Source organism: Excalfactoria chinensis, chromosome 15 (assembly GCF_039878825.1).
Source record: "Excalfactoria chinensis isolate bCotChi1 chromosome 15, bCotChi1.hap2, whole genome shotgun sequence".
NCBI classification, from domain to species: domain Eukaryota; kingdom Metazoa; phylum Chordata; class Aves; order Galliformes; family Phasianidae; genus Excalfactoria; species Excalfactoria chinensis.
Window position 1 is genome coordinate 5,579,148 of NC_092839.1, and position 18,787 is coordinate 5,597,934.

Consider the following 18,787-nt stretch of genomic DNA (forward strand, 5'->3'; position numbering starts at 1 on the left):
TATTTCCCTTACAGCTTATACACAAGGCCATGCTGAAACACCATTGTATCGCTTTTCCTTAGCGGATGGAACTATAGTGACAGCACAAACAAAGAGTAAAGTGTTTCGAAATCCAGTAACTAATGATCGCCATGGATTTGTCTCTACTCACTTTCTTCAAAGGTGAAATCATTAGTGTCTGTTTGTCATATAACTATTGTAGCTTCTAAAAATACATCTGATATTGAAGATACATGAGGATACCAAGCTAAAATATTTTGATTACAACTCAAACTGAACAAGAATGTTTAGAAAGCAAGAATTGCAAATGAATATGTAAGTCTAAGATTGTGTTCAACACTTGGCCCCTGAACTTACCTGTGTGGCAGAATGACAGTCCCTGTCTAAAGGGAGGTTTTTCCCTCTGTTTCTGCATGAGGCTTATGGTTGAGTTCTTTATTTTTGGGAGTTAACATATATAATAATTAAACACGGGAAATAGAAATACTTAGTTACATGCTTTATCTTGCTCTTTTTAATTGCACACCATCTGGAAACACAACCCAGATCAGATGCATCAGATGATTCATATGTACCTTAGATAGAACTTCCTGTGACCTTTTCTTGTTGATTGCAAGAATAACTGAAATGCTGCTCTCTGGAAGGAGTTTCACTGCTTCTGGTATTAAAACACCTCCAGATGCTGAAAAATTAATAGTTGAGATTCTTCAGGGCATCATTAATGTGCACAGAAGAATAGTGTCATGCATCGACTCAGGTTAGGTAAAAAGAAAGATGTTTTAGCTGATAAATCTAACTAATAGCTGATGAAAAAGCAGAATACAGTGGTTTTGTATGCAGTTGTAACTAAATTCACCTGAAGGTGTAATGAGCGAGTGAGTGACATAGTTTAGTTGCGCTTTTGTGGAGATGCTTGAATTCTCATTGGTCTTAGAGGAAAAAATATGTATGTATCATGTTATTCTTTCTTTGAAGCAGTTGATTCTGAATAAGATTTGACTTCATTTCCTTGGGGTCTCTGGGGATGTTTTTGATTTTGCAGAGAGCAAAATGGATATCGACCGAATCCTAATGCAGTTGGGCAAAACATCAGAACAACAGTGGCTGGAAATACAAATTCTGTTGGTCTTATGAATATGTCACCTGGTCAAGGCATGCCAATGCAGAACAGGAACTATGGCCTGGGAGATCCCAGTGCAGTGGGTCAGCTGAGTAGCTCTCGATATGGAGGCTCTGGTAATATGGGACCAGTGAGCTCTGGACCTGGAATGCAGTCCTCTGCTTATCAGAGCAACAATTATGGGTTAAATATGAGTAGCCCACCACATGGTAGTCCAGGTTTAACTTCTAACCAACAGAATCTAATGATGTCTGCTAGGAATCGAGGGAGTCCAAAAATGAATTCACACCAGTTTTCTCCAGTTACAGGTACTTTATTTTTGCTATAAATAATTTTTTAAAGCTTTCTTTTCTCACTTCTATGTGCATTCAGTTGGTCATCATTTTAACAGTTCTGTGACACATTACTTAAATTTAGTTTACCTACTTTTGTGGTAAACATTTATTTTTAAGTACTTAACCCAGTGTGGCAGTCATATGTAATCCTGCAGTAAAGGCAGGTACAAAAAGTGCTGTAATCTAATAAGTTTGATCTCTGTCTTGTGATACAGGTATGCACTCTCCAATGGGATCTGCCAGCAACACCAGCAACAGCACTTTCTCTAGCAGTTCTCTTAGTGCACTTCAAGCCATTAGTGAGGGGGTTGGAACTTCCCTTTTATCAACACTTTCTTCACCAGGTCCAAAATTGGACAGTTCTCCAAACATGAGCATAGCTCAGCAAAATAAAGGAAATAACCAGGACTCCAAAAGCCCTTCAGGCTTGTATTGTGAACAAAATCAGGTGGAAAGTTCCATCTGTCAATCAAACAGCAGGGATGTCCTTAGTGAAAAAGATAGTAAAGAGGGAAGTCTGGATGCATCTGAAAGTCAGAGAGGACAATCTGAAAGCAAAGGGCATAAAAAGCTGCTTCAGTTACTCACATGCTCTTCAGATGAAAGAGGACATTCTACAGCATCAAACTCACCTTTAGACTCCAATTGTAAAGAATCTTCTACCAATGTTACCAGTCCTTCAGGAGTTTCCTCATCAACATCTGGAGGGGTTTCTTCCTCCTCAAATGTGCACGGGTCACTCCTGCAAGAGAAGCATAGGATTTTACATAAATTGTTGCAAAATGGTAATTCCCCTGCAGAGGTTGCCAAAATAACTGCTGAAGCTACTGGTAAAGACACATATCACGACACTAGTAACACAGTCCCGTGTGGAGAAGGTACAGTCAAACAGGAACAACTGAGCCCAAAGAAGAAAGAAAACAATGCTTTACTAAGATACCTGTTAGATAAAGATGATGTTAAGGATCCGCTTTCCAAAGAGCTAAAGCCAAAAGTGGAAAATGTAGATAATAAAATGGGACAATGCAGTAGTTCTACTATTCCTACTTCCAGTCAAGAAAAGGAGATGAAAATAAAGACAGAACCAACAGAAGAGGTACTGTATAATATAATGTGTATATTTTCACACTGCAGTGAATGGTAAAAGGACAGTGCATGCTTGTGTAAACATTTCCTAGCAAGGTGTTTGCAAATGGTGAGAAATGGCGTGTTCAGGTTTTATTGTAACTGAGAAAGCACAGATAGAACTATGGGATATATATATATAGCCAAATGTGCTGTACTGTACTCCTGGAGTAATGTAAACTTTTAAGTTATGGTATGATTAAGGTATTATGCATTTTTAAATTCTTATGTAAAATCAAATCTTCAGCAGTTTCTCATTGCACGTGCTTATCTTTATGGCTTACTAGGAGATGGAGCTGTTAAGTGCCTCCACAATTAGCTGGCAGTGCAATAGCAAAAGGCACAACCAGCAGACAATACATAATGTCAGTCTGAAAGTACAAGAAATACACAAAACTGTGTAATGCTTGAAAAAGAAGTAGGTTGGTTTCAGTTCATTCACTTGTTCTAGTCCATTTTTCTCCTTAAAGCAGAGAAAACACACGTATAAGTTCAAATATATCTACGTATTTGTTTCAATATATTTATTGCAATTTTTGTATTCAGAAATGTTTATTTGTGTGCTTCCATTTTCTCCTCATTGTCAAAATTAAATTAAAAATATTTAAAATTAAGTTAATTGATATTAGAAGATCTTTGGAAATTGGGAAGAATTTTGAGGTGCTGTCAGTGAACTAAAACATCATCTCTGTACTGTCATTTAAGATGAGTGAAAAACTAAATAAAAGCTGAAGGGCATCTGTATGATAATAAATAACCTTGTTATTTTACTGCTTCTTTTGCAGATGAGTGGAGACTTGGATAATTTGGATGCAATTTTAGGGGACCTGACTAGTTCAGACTTTTATAATAATGCAATGTCTGCAAGTGGAAATAACTTTGGAACAAAGCAAGCATTATTTCAAGGAAATGCTCCACTGAGTAAGGAATTTCATTTAGAAACACTTTGTTTTAAAATTGGGGCTTTCTACTTACCTGATGGAGGCATAATGCATCTTCAGATCCTTAGAGAATACCTTTTGATCTGCTGTATCTTCATGGACAAACACAACGCAAAATAGCAGCACTTAGCTTTATTCACTGTGTATGGTGCAGATAATTTCAGCTCCTCGTGTTATGGCTGCTTTTTTTTTTTTCAGGGATTGTCTAACAGATTTTTCAGAGACAAGACACCAGGAAAAATGTTTTGTCAGTTGTAAATTGAAATTGAGTTTGTGTTCCTTGCAGATGAGTAGGGAAATAACATAGGATTGATGTCAAGCCTTTGATTTCTCATTTACTCAACGTGAAAACATTGTGGCCTGTAAATCTTAATCAGTACTCCTCTGTGACATTGAAAGGAATGACCCATTGTGATAGGGAGCTGAGTAATACAGGGGATTAACCTTGCTGAGAGACCAGTATCACTACAGTTGTTACTTCCTTTTATAACATTGGTTATCTCTTGATTATTTGGAGTCATACTTTGCTTGAGGTAACTGAAGGAGGTGGATCACGGATAATGAAAAACATGAAATCAAGTTTAAGTACATCTAGGGCCACTGACATGGTTGGCTGTGGAGCACACTGATCTCACTGTAAGTCCATGTAGTATGGAGTGCTGAAAACCACACTGCTTCTGGATTGCATCTGATTCAGACAGGGAGCTGTTTGCCTTGTTTCTGTCTCCATGTCAGTTATCCAAAGGTTGGACAAGTCTGCTCATGTATACTAATGTGTCTGTAATACTAGTGTATTTCAGAATGTTAGAAAGACGATTCTTTATGGAATGTAAATTAAAATGAACTTCTTAATGTCCAGGGCCAAAAGAAGTTGCATTTGGCTTTGCCCATACAATATCTTAAGGATGTATTCAAAATGTGATGTGGGCAATGAGAATATAAGCAGAATAGCTATTCTTAGCTTGTTTAAGGTCAAAAATACATGCCTGTAAATAGATACAATTTAAGTAAGTTGCTAATAGTTCTTTCTGTTTAAATATATAATTCTTTAGCAGGTATGAGGAGTCCCCAGTCTGTGCAGTCTGCCCGCCCGCCTTTCAGCAGAGCCATGTCTTTAGACAGCCCTGTGGGCTCAGGTGCTTCAGTGAGGAATGTCAATGCATTCTCCATGTTACAAAAGCAAAACTTGATGGGTGGAAGTCCAAGAATGACTGAAAACCAGGAAAGCTTTGGAGCAAATATTGGTTTGTTGACTATACAAGTAATTCTTACTGTAAAAGAAAAAGCTTTAAAGTTAAGAATGTTAGAGGATTATAGTATGAACTCTGGAGGAAAAAACATTGAAAAATATTTATTTCTTAATCAGCATATAAATATCTCTAGGTAAAATTATAATAACGCAGCTGTTTATTATCTGTGTATCATTACCAGTACTTTACTGTTACTTAATAGTTAAATGACTTTTGGCTATTATGAGCTTTTAATATAATGTATGTTTTTGAATTATAAAAGCAAGAATAAGTCACAATGGCAGTCAGTCATTAACATTTTAGAATGTATTTTGATGAATATAATTGCTTGATGATTTGGTAAGCTTTAATTGCTTTGTAGATGTTAGGTGCATTGCATTGTCATTGACAGGTGTCCTTGCTGGTAAAACAAAAAGCCAACCAACCAACCAAAGAGAAAAGCATAAAATCTACTTAATTATAAAACAAAAGCACATCGTACATTCCAGATGAAAAAATAGTACTTTTTTTTTTTTGCTTTTCATTATAGCAAGTACTCCCAATAGAAGTGTGTCTATGAATCAACATCAATCAGGAGACTGGGGTTTGGCAAACTCAAAGGTTAACAGATTGGAACCTACAAGCTCAACTTCCATGTTGAGACAAGGAGCTGAGTTCAGCGCATCCCTTCCCAGACCCACAGCAGGTGGATCTATGCCTGGGCTGCCCATCCGTTCAAACAGCATTCCTGGGACAAGACCAATGCTACAACAGCAAATGATGCATATGAGTAAGTTCTTAACCTTTTCTTGTGATACTTAGCACTGTCTCAGCAAGCATTCATCATCAAAATGATCTCAGTTTTGATACAGTTGTAGCTTCTCATCTGAAGGCTTGTACTTCTTGAGGTTAAGACTACTGTTCTACACTGACTGGGGCATTTTATGACTTTTTGATGATATTGGTGTTATTTTCTGATGTTCTATTTCATATAGAGATTATTCAAGCTGACTTTACAGATTGTTTTGGGGTAATTTCTCTATTATGTATATTTCTTTATTGTACTTCTCTCATAAAGTCACAGAACTAGATACCTTTTTTTATTAAAGCTTTTTCTTGAGATTTTGAAAAATCATGTGCTACTGGAAGGCTCTTGAAGCTGCTTCAGTATTTGTGTGATCATCCACAGTGCTTAGTGTGAATACTGGAGAACAAGGTGACACCTTTTGCTTTATAAACAACTGTTTTACCCTACAGGGTCAAATGAGATTAACGTTGGTATGGGGGGAAATCCTTATGGACAGCCAGGACCGGCCAGCCAGCCAGGATCGTGGCCTGACAACATGCTGTCCATGGAGCAAGCATCGCGGGGTTTACAAAACAGGTAGAATTAAGGAAAGTTTTTTGAAAGTTTGAATACTGTTCACTCTTTATCAAGAGCACTTAAGACCTGGAAATAAAAATCAATACTGCATATACAGAGGGGATAAAGAAAGTCAAAATCTCCATCCAGCTCTGCTGCTGCTCTGTCACCGTATGGATGATTATTGTTTAACCCAGTTCCACAACAGGCATGCCTAACATAAGCAGTCAATCCTTGTTGAAATGCATGGAGAAAAGAGTTGGGAAAATCTCAGCTTATGTCCTCCTTGCACATACAGAAGCTAATATTTAGATGCAAGGAGAAAACAAAATTTATGTCTATTCAAAGCTAGATGATAGTTGCCTGGGCATTTCAGGACCTAAATTTGGGCCTTAAGTTCATCAGTCTTCTGGGTGATTATAGTACTTTCTTATTGCCAAGTAAATAATGCACTGTATGAAAGCGTAGCACATGCCTTTGCAGTCCATAATGGTTGCGTTTTTTTTTAATATTTATAGACAATTAGTGAGAAACTCTTTGGATGACCTTTTAAGTGCAGCACCAAGTGTGGAAGGCCAGAATGATGAAAGGGCTCTTTTGGATCAGCTGCACACATTGCTGAGTAATACGGATGTCACAAGTCTGGAAGAAATTGACAGAGCTCTAGGAATTCCTGATCTTGTAAACCAAGTAAGAAGGAAGAGATTCTGGTCACTTTTTTCTTTTCCAAAAGCCTGTGTTATTTTGGTACTTGAGAAAAAAAGAAAAGTGAAGAGAGTCTCCTCATTTACATGTGTGGCTTCACTTTCTTGTGTCCATTTTACTGAATCATTAGGAGCATTTCTTCTGAGTGATATTTTTTCATTGGAGAACTTAAGTATTGATAAAACTTCTTTTTAGTAAAATAAGTAAATTAAATGGCATTGTCTTATCTGTGTTTATTATCATTTGCCTTGGTATATATTCTTTATTTTTTTCAGGGAGTGAAAAGCATTGTAATTCTATAAGCAGAGAGTCAATTAGGTTTCTTCAATATAACTATAGTCAACTGAGCTGGGACTGAAACGTTTTACTGGCAGTTAATGAATGGGATATTCCCATCTCTTTCAATTCCAGATTGAATTTGCATGACTAGCAAATAGGAAAAAAGAAGTTCAGTACTTTGGAATTTACTGGAAAACACCAAATCATGCTCTCATTTGTGCAAACTGCAGTAAAAAAGAGCAGAAGGGCTTTTATAATGATACTGATCTGCTTATGCAAGCACTGATCAGCAGAAATTATTTTAATTAAATTATTAATAGTCACTTGTGATATTTCAGTTGACCAGAGACAAATTTGATAGCAGTCTGCTCATGCTGTTTTCTACTCAAGAAACAACTAATCTTTGAGTGATTCATTAGTTGTGTTGTCTCTTTAGCAATTCATACTTTGACAGTGTTTTCAGTAGCAATATATGTTCTTATCTCTAAAAGGGGCAAACTTTGGAACCCAAACAAGATTCATTTCAAGGTCAGGAATCTGCAGTGATGATTGACCAGAAGCCTTCATTATATGGTCAGCCCTACCAAGGGCAGGGCACAGCCTTGCCAGGAGGCTTTAATAACATCCAGGGACAGCAGCCATCCTTTAATTCCGTGATGAATCAGATGAGCCAACAAAACAGTTTTCCACTTCAAAGTATGCATCCTAGAGCAAATGCAATGAGACCTCGGACCAATACACCAAAGCAGCTCCGCATGCAGCTCCAGCAGAGGCTTCAGGGGCAGCAGGTATCTTTTCCTGCTTCTGTTTTTCTGTCTTGTTTCAGAATGAGGTGCACAGTTGCCTGTATTGCTTGAGGAATATAGAAGTTGGCATTACAGCAGATGATTGTAAGAATGGAACTTTTGTTTTAACAGTGCTTTTCACACTGGCTGCACAGTACTTGTAGGTGTGAAAGAACCTTTATTAGGACATGTATTTATCTTTCATCCACCTTGCTTTAGATTGAATTGGCAGCAGAGCAAGTTCTTGCTAATTAAAACACTAATCCACACAGATCTGGATGATCTCCATGCTACAATTTAGTTTTTCTTCTGAAACTCCCTGAATATGATTTTAGTATGGAATACACTGCTGAACAGAAAGAAATGCTGTGGCCATTGGGAAATGCACTTGGATGTGATGAAGGTTTAGGTAATGGAAAAATTACAAATAAAACTCAGGAATCAGAGAGTGCTGTGTGACTCTGAATGGCAAGGTTAAATCCTTGGGAAATGGTGTGTTCTGTCTTGACTGTTCCATTACACTAATTCAGGCTGCATGGATTTGCAGTATTGTGAGGGAGATGGAAGGAGACAGAAACATACCGGCAGCTGCGCGTAGAATACTAACCTGTCCATAGTGTGATTGGGAACAAAGAGATGGTGTGCTGTATATTTATCCTTAAAAAGTGCTAATTTGAAGAGAAAACTAAAGCCCGTAAATGCTGTACTGTTTGAATGGCTTTTCCTTTTGTATGTCTGGTTTGAGCTTAATAATAAACAGCTTGTTACTTTATGTGTATCAAACAAGAAAAAATTAGCCACTGTTCTTTAATCGAGAGGCGGGTAAAGCGGTTGCCAGTATTTTGAGCAGGTGCTGATGTTTTCAAACTAACACTGCTAAAATATCTTTTTCTAAGTTTATGAATCAAACCCGTCAAGCGCTTGAAATGAAAATGGAAAATCCAGGCAGTAGTAATAGCTCAGTGATGAGACCAGTAATGCAGCCACAGGTGGGATCACAGGTAAGTAAGTATTACAATAACCATTTCTGAAACAGCCGTTTTTATATACACACATCTTTCACAGGTCTGCCTAGAGTGTGGGTCTTACTTTTCATGGTATGGCAGCATTATTTTTCCTTTTCTCCTTCCCATCAAGATGATGAAAAAAAATGATTTTTCTACTTCTCTTATTCATGAGACTTTGAGGGGTTTGTTCATTGCTCCATGCTGTCAGTGCAGTGTGCTAAAGTCTTTCCATATAGGAAACAGCAGACTACTGCATCACCTGTTCAGTACTTACAACAACTTAATGAATACCTTGGTCTTATACTTTCATAATTTTTGTTCTAGCTGTGGATTTATTAACTTTCTGTTTTGGTAATGGTTATAATGTGTCTTAGAGCATATTGATTGACTGACAACTTGTTTTGCAAAAAATTTTCTAATATGATTTTTCTTTTCTTTGGGGGTTAGCAGCAAGGTTTTCTTAATGCTCAAATGGTGGCTCAGCGTAACAGGGAGCTAATAAGTCATCATTTTAGACAACAGAGGATGGCAATGATGATGCAGCAGCAACAACCTCAGGCCTTCAGTCCACCACCGAACGTGACTGCCTCAGGAAGCATGGATAGTGGTCTGACCGGCCCTCCGATGGCTCAAGTTCCTCCACAGCAATTCTCCTATCCACCTAATTATGGTACAAGTACTAATAACAGATTTTTTTAATGTCTGTCTGGTGTTCTCTTCCCTTTTTATTATTAATCCAAATTGGCTAAATTCTGATCTTTCTGAAAAATTGAAAATACTCCTACAAAATAGGTTATTTTTTTCCCCTTCTGTAAGAAGATAAACTAAAAGTGCTAGGGTGTGGTAACTGAAGGGAAATTTTCTTTGTCTTTTAAGGAATAAGCCAACAGCCTGACCCTGCGTATAGTAGAGTATCAAGCCCTCCCAATCCAATGATGGCATCAAGAATTGGACCTTCCCAGAATCCTATGATGCAGCATCCTCAGACAGCACCAATGTACCAGTCTCCTGAGTTGAAGGGCTGGCCATCAGGGAGCATGGCCAGGAGCAGGTGAAATGTGCAGCTATAACCTGTTGCTCAAAAACTGTCTTTCATTTTGCCCAAACAGAGAAACGTTAAATTATTTTAGGAAAAAGGTTAGAAGAGAGAAATACAATTGCATTTCTAATATCTGTATTGTGCTCGATCCTGCTCTGGTTTATGAAGTCAACAGATTAAGTGTATCTAGCTCTAGTTTGTACTGGATCTCTGCAGTAGCTGGAAACAACGTTGATTCATTGAATGCTGAAAAAATAGCTTGGCGGAAATGCAGGGACACAGAATAGTGTTAAGAGTGTAAATTACAGCCTTAACTGAAGCCTCCAAATAATAATAATAAAAGGTAACAAGAGGAAAGGTGTACAGATGCTTCTGCATGTATTTAAAAATTCAAAACTTCTTTTTGGAAGTTTTTTTTTTTAATTTTTAGGTTAAATGGACAGTACGTAGAAACAAGGAAATATAGCAATAGTTTTAAGCTTCTGTTGGTAACAGTTGTTTCACATGTTGGCAGCTCATACAGGGAGTGTAGTATAACAAGGAGTAACCTTCTTGAAATGTAATTTTGTTCTTTTGTGCTTCAGTTCTTTCCCACAGAACCAGTTCAGCCATCAAGGTAATCCTGCACCGTACAGTATGATGCACATGAATGGCAGCAGTGGCCATATTGGACAGATGAACATTAGTACGGTGCCTATGTCAGGGATGCCTATGGGTCCAGACCAGGTAAGTTGTACATAAGGAGGAGTGATGATCTGTTGACTCTTTTTCAATTGAGTATGATATGCCTGAAGTCATTCCTCTGGTGCAATTCTGTTCTGTTTCCCTGTTTGCCTTCCTATCTGTGGACTTGCAACTTGCGTGTCCCAAGAAATTCATGATTTTTGGTGATATTCTAATCAAATCCATAATAAATCCAAGCAGCAGTGATTAGTTGTTGACTTTGAAGTATCGTATATAGGATCAAAATTTAAACCGCACAAAGAACTGCAACAAAGGGAGCCTGGAGAAACCCCAGAAAGCAGAACACAGGGGTTGTGGAAGGTGACTTGAGGAAGACAAGTAGGATTAAGAACCCTCTCTGGTAGTGCAGTGTTTTCTAGAAGAAGCTCATGATGATGCTCACCCTTAATAGTACCTTAGAATACTTTATGTATGGATAACAAGACACTGTGGAAAATTCAGGCCACTTATTTAAGGGAAAAGTGAGCTTTTACTGCAAAGAAGGCTGAAGTACAAAATAAACCTTTGCTGTGATCTTTCCACAAAATATAAAGGAATGCGCAATATAATATTGAGATAAACTGAGTCACCAGTACCTCGTGACATTTTGTCTGAGGTTCCTGGGGAAGCCAAAGTAACCTGGGGACGTCTGCAAGACAAGCAAGGTATGAGAGGACGTACCCTTATAAAGAGGGGAAAAAAGGACTGAGAAATGTCAGATTTTCCAAAACGTCGTACAGTGAAGATAAGCAAAGAATGTGTGCAGGGAGTTCTGGGACAGCATTTCTTTTCTACACATTTATCTTAGAAATGGAAGACTGTAATTACTGTTCTGCTGACTATCAGTACTTTCCTTTTCAGAATGCAACACGTTAACCAGTTTTTCCAGCACAGGTTTTTTTAATTTTCTCTGATGAAGCTCTTCCTTTCTTCAACAGAAATACTGCTGACACCTGCGCCTGTCATCTCCAACCGAGAATGCGCTGTATTAATGATGCACTAGTATTAGAAAGAAAAGTTATGCATTCTTCATGGCAACTAGTCCTGGCCTTATGGAAGTGATTTTTTCCTGCTAATCACCATGGTGTCCTAAGTTATTTCATTGAGGAAAAGATGAAAACAAACTTTTTTAGTAGAAGCGGTCTGTATTACTGTATATTGTGCTGTACAAAAAAGGTCATAGATATTTTTGGCGCTCTGCCTCTAGAAATGTGAATTTGGCAATGGCATTTTAATAAGTATGATGGGTAGAGCCAGCCCTGAAATACCTTGTCTATTTACTGTAGCTATCCAAAGCCCTTTATCTACAGGCAGACAAAAGTGCCTGGAGAAATCACAGTGATAAGAATTTTCTGATTTCTCTAGTAAGAATATCTGACAGAGAATGTAGTTCCTAGCCTTGACTCTTTTATATGAATTCCTGAATATAAATGCTGCTTTTAATCCCCTACCCCCCAAGAGTCAGGATTTCCCAGGCAAAGTTATCAGTGCAAAATGAATTGGCACATACTATTCCAGAATCCTGTCAATTGATGCCAAGGGGTAAAAAGAGCGGATGATAAATTTAAATTATTTAAATGCAATTGTGACTAATATTTACATATTGATGTGCAGCTGAGTGCACTTTATAGAAGACTATATAATGGATTAATGCAATATCTTTAATAAGGACTTAATATGAAGGTAGGGTGTACTCATGTTCCTTCTCAAACACAATCTCTTAAAAATTATTTGAAAAGACTGCATAGCGTGTTTTGTGTGTGTGGAAATCAGAGCAATAATCTTTCATCGTTTTGAAAATGACTTCAGAAAACTCAAGGCAAGGCACTGCAGTCTGAATCAGAATTTTGCAGTCTTTCTTTTTGTGAATAAGTTTTGTAAATATGTTCTTTAAGATAATGTATTATATATATGACTTTTGTAGGTCACTAACTCATTTTTGCAGAGTTTGTGAAGCTAAATATTTAACTAAATTGATTTATGTAAACTCAGCATAGTTGAGGTCCAAATAGAATACTTTTTTTTAATTGATGACTTTGAAGCTGGGTGACCTCGGCCCACACTTTTCTCCTCTTTGGTCTTCATTTATTTTTACATCTTTAACATGTAGCTTTTTATAAAAGACCAGTTGTTCAATGCTTTCTCCACCTGTGAGCACTTTGTTACGTTTATTTTTACATATGGCAGTTGGACAAAAAGGCTCTGCGTTCTAAGATGTTGTGATGGTCACGTCTTTATCATCTTGCCTTTTCTGCTGATGGATCCAGACTGTGTCTTTTTTGGGCAAATTTAATGAACTCTACATGTTCTTCAAAACAAGTCTGTCTGTTGCAAAATATTCGTTATGTGACATCCAGAAATCTTTACGGATATTAAGCCACACTTTAACCAAATGTCTGCACCTCATTGGATTGTTCTAATAGTGATGAATGTATTTTCTGAGCAGGCTTCTCTTGTATCAGTATTTAAGTTTGGTTACAAATTTGTTCCTATTATTTGCTGATTGTTTTTTTCCCCTCCTATCTTGGTTCCTTGAAATGAAGATCCTGTTGCAGTTTGTCCAGTCTCAGGCAGTTACAGTGAGTTGAACCCATACACTTCCATAAGGGACAACCCAGAAATGCATAAGAAAGATGGTGCTTTTGCACTATTGTTCACTGTATAATGGAAAATTGACTTATCCCAAGTGAGTAAAGGCAAAAAAAACAAAAGCATTTTTAATTGCTTCTTGGTACTGTAAGTAAGTGTGAGGTGGTTTTATTTTTAAGAACATGCAGTGATCTTCCATTTTAATAGACATAACTTACCTAGAAAAAAACTTGAGGATGTTCCTTGTTAGCATACAGCCAGTTGTGTTCCAAAGAGAATGTAGATTCCATCTACTTTTATGCAACCCTGTTTTTGCAATTAGACCTGAGCATATAGATTTGGTGGTGGTATTTATTTGAAACCTTCAGTCCAATTCATTTGTGGGTTTTTTTAATGCAAAACTCGTAAAAGGCTGAGGAACTTTTATCATCTTATTTCTTAGGACGTATCTATTTGTTGAGTGCTGCCTACTGAAGTCAAAAGGCAACAGGCATTTGTTTTTTGTATCAAATGAGAGTAGAACAGTCCCTGTATTTTGTAGTTATTCATTATATTGATGGAAACTACAAACCCTGGTTGCTTTCATTAGGTGAGCTCTTAGACTGTGCACTGCTTTAGACATCGTGCCCTGTTGTTTTTTTTAATGAGCGATTCTGTTTATGCATCTACGTGCAACTGGTGCTTGACCAGTGTTAGAAAGGATCATCGGTTTCTCATCTGTATGCAGAATGTTGGAGCTTTCTCATACAGTACCTATTTTTTTGCTGAATCCAAAGATTTTTAGTTTAAACGTGACTGGGGGGAGGGTGCATTTTTTTAATAATAAATTGATAAGATCTTCCTTGGAAAAAATGATCCTAAATACTAAATCTAGTTTGAAAAGCTTATCAGCTGCAGTAAATAAAACTTACCTTGAAACAAGTTAGCGTTTGTATCTCCACCAGTTCTGATTTGGTTCTGCAGCAGCAGATTCATCTGATTATTTTTTTTAGCAAAAACAACCGTGTAACATTTCTCACCTTTACGGGGGCAGTTTGCTGGTACAGCCACCTCTGATCACTGCTGCACACTGACAAGAGCTTTGCTGCTTGTCCTTGTTGTTCTTTTGATCGCAGAAACTGTTTATAAAGTCCACACGTATCCACCTTTATCCAATCTTGGTCTAAAATTCTGCTTTTAAATTTAGGAAATCAGGACCACTTTTCAGTTATAAGACAGAACTATCTGAACGTTGTACCAATTAGCACAGATTTTATTTTTGAATTTATGTGCAGACTACCAGGTGATTGAATGATACAGCGAGTATAAAACCATGTTATGCTGAGAGCAATATCTTAAAAAATTCTCAGGAGAAGGCATACAGTATTGAGAATTGCATTTAAGTTTAGTTTACGTTACGTATTGCTTGAAATATCTGTATCTATGTTGCAAAACAGAAAACCTTGGGGACTGAGTTATTAAAGAGTTGGTTGTAAGGTATTACTGCTCTTCTGATTTTTGTGTTTGGATGTTAATAATAATGTAAATAAAGGTTTCTATTTAAAATCAGAACTTGGCAACAAAGCGTATTAGCTTTCTTATACTTTGAGGCTGACAGTTGTATCCTGGTAAGGTCACAGAAAATCTGCTACTATTAAGAAATAGCTGCAGCTGTTACTGACAAAAGCTACGGGCTAGCAATTATATATGTATTCTTTTTTCCAGCTATCTGTAAAAGCTAAGGGAGTAATGACTTAGCCCCTCTGCCTGTGAGGCCAGTTTAGCAAAGCTGCATCAAACCGAGTGGAATTTGTCCTTTTCAACTTAAATAGCACCCAGCAGAGCTGAGAGGAGAAGCAGTAGCTTTCCTGAACCTTTCAACAACCTACCTTTCAGAAAACAACAGGTCCTTGCAAAGACATTCCACTGCTCAAGTTTGGCACGTGCATAAAGGGGCACAGTGACTTCAAGCTTCTGACCGATGTATACCTGGAGCAATAATGCTGGCCGTGCAGGATTCTGACAGTCTCATCCTCTTGTCAAATATTATAGGCTGAATGCAAAGAAAGGTAAGGGGAATTTTTTTTCATCTAAGTTAGTATTCTTTATGCATACAGACAAGTAATGGGAGGCAGCTAATGCTTTTCCCTTGAATGCAGCACCAATGTTTTTGTATTGATAAGTTTAAAGTCATTATTTTTCACTTGTTCGTATTGATTCAGGCTCTCATCACCTACCAGATGTTTTTTTTTTCTGTATAATCCTTTAAAATCTATAGCGTCTAAATATAGGCAGAATTCTGTCTCTAAGACAAACAAATCTGAAAAGTGTATTTGACACATTCCTGTGTGATACATAGACAAGATCACACCTATTTTACTGTATAGCACATAAAAGTAAGTTTTACTACATAGGCCTGTGTTGAGAGTTTTCTAAATTCAAGTATATTTTCAAGAACAGGGGAGTGGTGCCAGAGATCTGTATCCCTGTGAAATAATTCCCCGTGAGTTACCTACTGTGCAAAAGTATCAGAAGTCATTTCCTTGACATTTCTTTACACTGTTCCCAGAAGTGCAGGTTTGTGTTTTGCAGGAATATACCTCTCTTTGTTAAGAGTCAAGGCCACAGCTGGTTATTATCACATGAGCTTGCTGTTGCATGTGCTGCCGGAGCGGTCAGCAGATTAGTGTGGAAAAAAACGATAAAAGTAGCACTGCTAGTGCCTGTTGTACAGTGTGTTTAATAACAGCATTACAAAGGTACTCAAATAGACTCTGTACACTGTGCTTCCTTAGTAAAATGATGTTTTTCTTTTATAAGCTGTTAAACAATAACTCTCATTGAGAACATCTACTGTAGACGGAACTGTAACTAGATTATAAGTTATTGGTCGTGATTCTGAACTTCCGAGAGAAGCCCATTTTAAAAAATGAGTCTAAAATTTGCACTATTAAGCAAATGTTCCTTTCTGAAATGAATTGTTTTGGTCTCGGACACACGATGTAATACTACACACGAAAAAACGTGTTACGAATCTGATTTGGTTAAAATGCAGGATGTACATTTACTGAAACTTATGTACTTCTAAAACCAGATGGATTCTGCAATGTGCTATGCGACATTAAGTAACGTTTTGAGAAATGGCATGTGGGCATTCCACACTTTTATTAACAAAATTCTTCACAACCTGAAGGAAATGATTTTTAAACAGAATGCTGATGAATATTTACATAACCGCTCCAAAAGTGTGACATCCGGTTAGTCAAGATTTTCTCTAATTTTCCTAGAGGTGTCAATAGGACGGACAAGTAGACGTGGAACTAAAACATCCTCAGAGGAGGAAATAAATTTGAGAGATATCACGGTATTGAGAATATTCAGTGCTGCTCACTTGAATTCCTGAATTTCTTACGAGGTTTTTTTTTCACTGTTAACTTTACTCCCGTTGGAAGCAGAAGTGTCCGTGATACACTTGGCTTTGAAATTTGTCTCCTTACATCCAAAGGTAGAGTCGCACTGAAACGTAGTTTACTTCCACTGTCTTTGAGGACACTTTGCCCACTGGGATGGCAGTCCTCTTTGGGATGCAGCTGTATTTCCTCTTCTGTCAATTCCTGGAACAGAGTTAGTGGTGTCTTCTTGAAGTAAAAAGCCTCGTGCAGCAGGTGAGGTATAATCCCAAGCAGAAAGCAGGTACAAGAGTGGATCTGAAAGAGACCTGTATTCCTGGCAGCAGGTTCCTGTAATTTCACTTCAACTATTTAATTCACTCACCAGTGCAAACACTATCTATTTTGGCCTCCAAGTTCATCCAGTCCTCCAGGCTAACATTAAAATTCCTCTGAAATCATACACATTTTTGCTTAGTCTGTACACGAATTCAAGTTCTGGCCAGTTCATATCCTCGCTGAGGTCCAGCAGTTGAGGCAATTAGCCTTCCCATCCTTCCCACAGTTGTCCTCTTTAAAATAAAACAAACATGATTTAGTGTGTAACGTTTTAGACAGGAAGTACTTGGAATATGCTTTCAATGGTTCTATGCAGGGCAAAAACCTTTAAACTTTTTTTTTTTGTCTTTAGATTTATATCTTACATTTGAGGTTTGTCAAGTTGATGAGAACTAATAGCACCGTACTGAACTAATGTATAATCTTCAAGTTTCAAAAGGCAGTAAAGTAAGCAACAAACATCCCTGGATATTAATATATTGTCAGAATAGCCCCATATTTCCAGTTCTAAGGTTTTTTTGCACAAATAGCACTGCTGTCTGTCCCATTTGCTTTCTTTGCTCATTACTTCAGATTGGATCAGTCCTCTTAATTCTGGATATGAGGAAGCTGCTGCATGTTTAAGGTTAGACAAAACCAACATAATGATGTGTAATTCTTATAGAAGAATTACAACTGAGTGTCCACCTGGACTCAAATTTGAAGCCGCCTTAACCATAATGTTCCTAGATTCCCATAAAACAAACACTAACAGGTTTTGTACAGCATAATACCTATTGTATAATTTAGAGGGCTTACAACTCAGCATTCCCTGAGAATAGATGGTGTTAAAAAGGTGCTGCAGGCAAAGAGAAGTAAAGAAAGGAAAAAAGGTAAGTAAAAGCTCATGCTTTTCATGAACTGCTCCCAACTCACAGTGACTTAGAAGATGATGGTCTCTTCACATCTGGCCACTTTCGACGCTGAAACTGCCTAATTTTCAAGCAGTAAAAGGAGAAAAAAGTTAACCATCACCAAGAAAACCAGCAGCACTACTGTCAGAAAGGTGAAGAAAAGAGTTCAGCATGAATTCTGACTACAGATATTAGAACATGCTGTAATGCTGAAACAGAAGCAGCTCCAGTGTTTCAAGGTTAACTCAGATAGAATAACCTTTGCAAATGCCCTTTTAGGTGGTTCCCAGTCCTGGATTCCCAACCCTTCAGCATGAAGGTAGAATTTAGGAATCATCATTTAACTACATATATTTTAAAATCTGTACCTGTATTGCTCGTAGCTTCCATCTTTAAGTCCTAGATGAGGAAAAATTAACATGTTATTAACCATAGGCTGCAACAGATAAGATAGAGGGTAAGGCACAATTTAAAGAAAGACATAAGGATATTAACATGTTCATTAGGACTCTTAATAAGATGATAGGTAAATTTGAAGCTTTCTGTAAGTGTCCTGCAGTGGTTATTTAAATGCTGAAACCTGTTGATTAAAAACATGCAGCTCCAGCTGGTACATGTGCTAATTAAGGCCTGAAATAACGCTGGGTTTTTGTGGACTTAGGCAGATAACAATATTTTCTGGAGTGAGTGTCTGTGCTCTAATGGCTGCGCGTTTATTTATTTTTAATAGCAGTTCTTAAGTCTCCTTAATTGTAGTAAGGGGTAGAGACAAGATATGCAGTTTAACAAACAAAAATGCAATGAATTACACTTTTCGACTTGCTGCTAAACTTAATAACAACAGCAAAGAAGTAGTGTATAAGCCAGATGATTTCTCTGTAGATCAGTAAAGATTTAATGGATAAGAGATGATGAGACTAAAAAAAGAAAAGAATATTCATTTCCTT

The 18,787-nt window shown here is 37.4% G+C and overlaps 2 protein-coding genes across 21 annotated transcripts in view; one reads left to right on the forward strand and one right to left on the reverse strand.

Moving 5' to 3' along the window:
* NCOA3 (nuclear receptor coactivator 3) overlaps nt 1-11,726 on the forward strand; it is a 68,811-nt gene extending 57,085 nt beyond the window's left edge. For 4 of the 7 annotated variants that reach the window (XM_072350479.1, XM_072350480.1, XM_072350475.1 and 1 more), the window contains 14 exons: nt 15-162; nt 1,043-1,428; nt 1,671-2,551; nt 3,366-3,501; nt 4,574-4,765; nt 5,301-5,540; nt 6,008-6,134; nt 6,632-6,803; nt 7,589-7,885; nt 8,779-8,883; nt 9,337-9,559; nt 9,766-9,940; nt 10,513-10,654; nt 11,590-11,726. In XM_072350479.1, coding sequence (XP_072206580.1) covers nt 15-162; nt 1,043-1,428; nt 1,671-2,551; nt 3,366-3,501; nt 4,574-4,765; nt 5,301-5,540; nt 6,008-6,134; nt 6,632-6,803; nt 7,589-7,885; nt 8,779-8,883; nt 9,337-9,559; nt 9,766-9,940; nt 10,513-10,654; nt 11,590-11,601 — 3,236 coding nt within the window. In that variant the 3' untranslated portion in view covers nt 11,602-11,726. Of the gene's footprint in view, nt 1-14; nt 163-1,042; nt 1,429-1,670; nt 2,552-3,365; nt 3,502-4,573; nt 4,766-5,300; nt 5,541-6,007; nt 6,135-6,631; nt 6,804-7,588; nt 7,886-8,778; nt 8,884-9,336; nt 9,560-9,765; nt 9,941-10,512; nt 10,670-11,589 lie in introns of those variants that run through there. The other 3 variants (XM_072350477.1, XM_072350476.1, XM_072350478.1) reach the window with 3 other exon arrangements.
* A 3,806-nt stretch (nt 11,727-15,532) lies between these two features.
* Nucleotides 15,533-18,787, reverse strand: part of SULF2 (sulfatase 2) — a 129,833-nt gene continuing 126,578 nt past the window's right edge. For all 14 annotated transcript variants that reach the window (XM_072350491.1, XM_072350483.1, XM_072350490.1 and 11 more), the window contains 3 exons: nt 18,209-18,239; nt 17,863-17,919; nt 15,533-17,180 (listed from right to left, as the gene is read on the reverse strand). In XM_072350491.1, the coding sequence (XP_072206592.1) occupies nt 17,150-17,180; nt 17,863-17,919; nt 18,209-18,239 (119 nt within the window). In that variant the 3' untranslated portion in view covers nt 15,533-17,149. The remainder of the gene's footprint in view (nt 17,181-17,862; nt 17,920-18,208; nt 18,240-18,787) is intronic.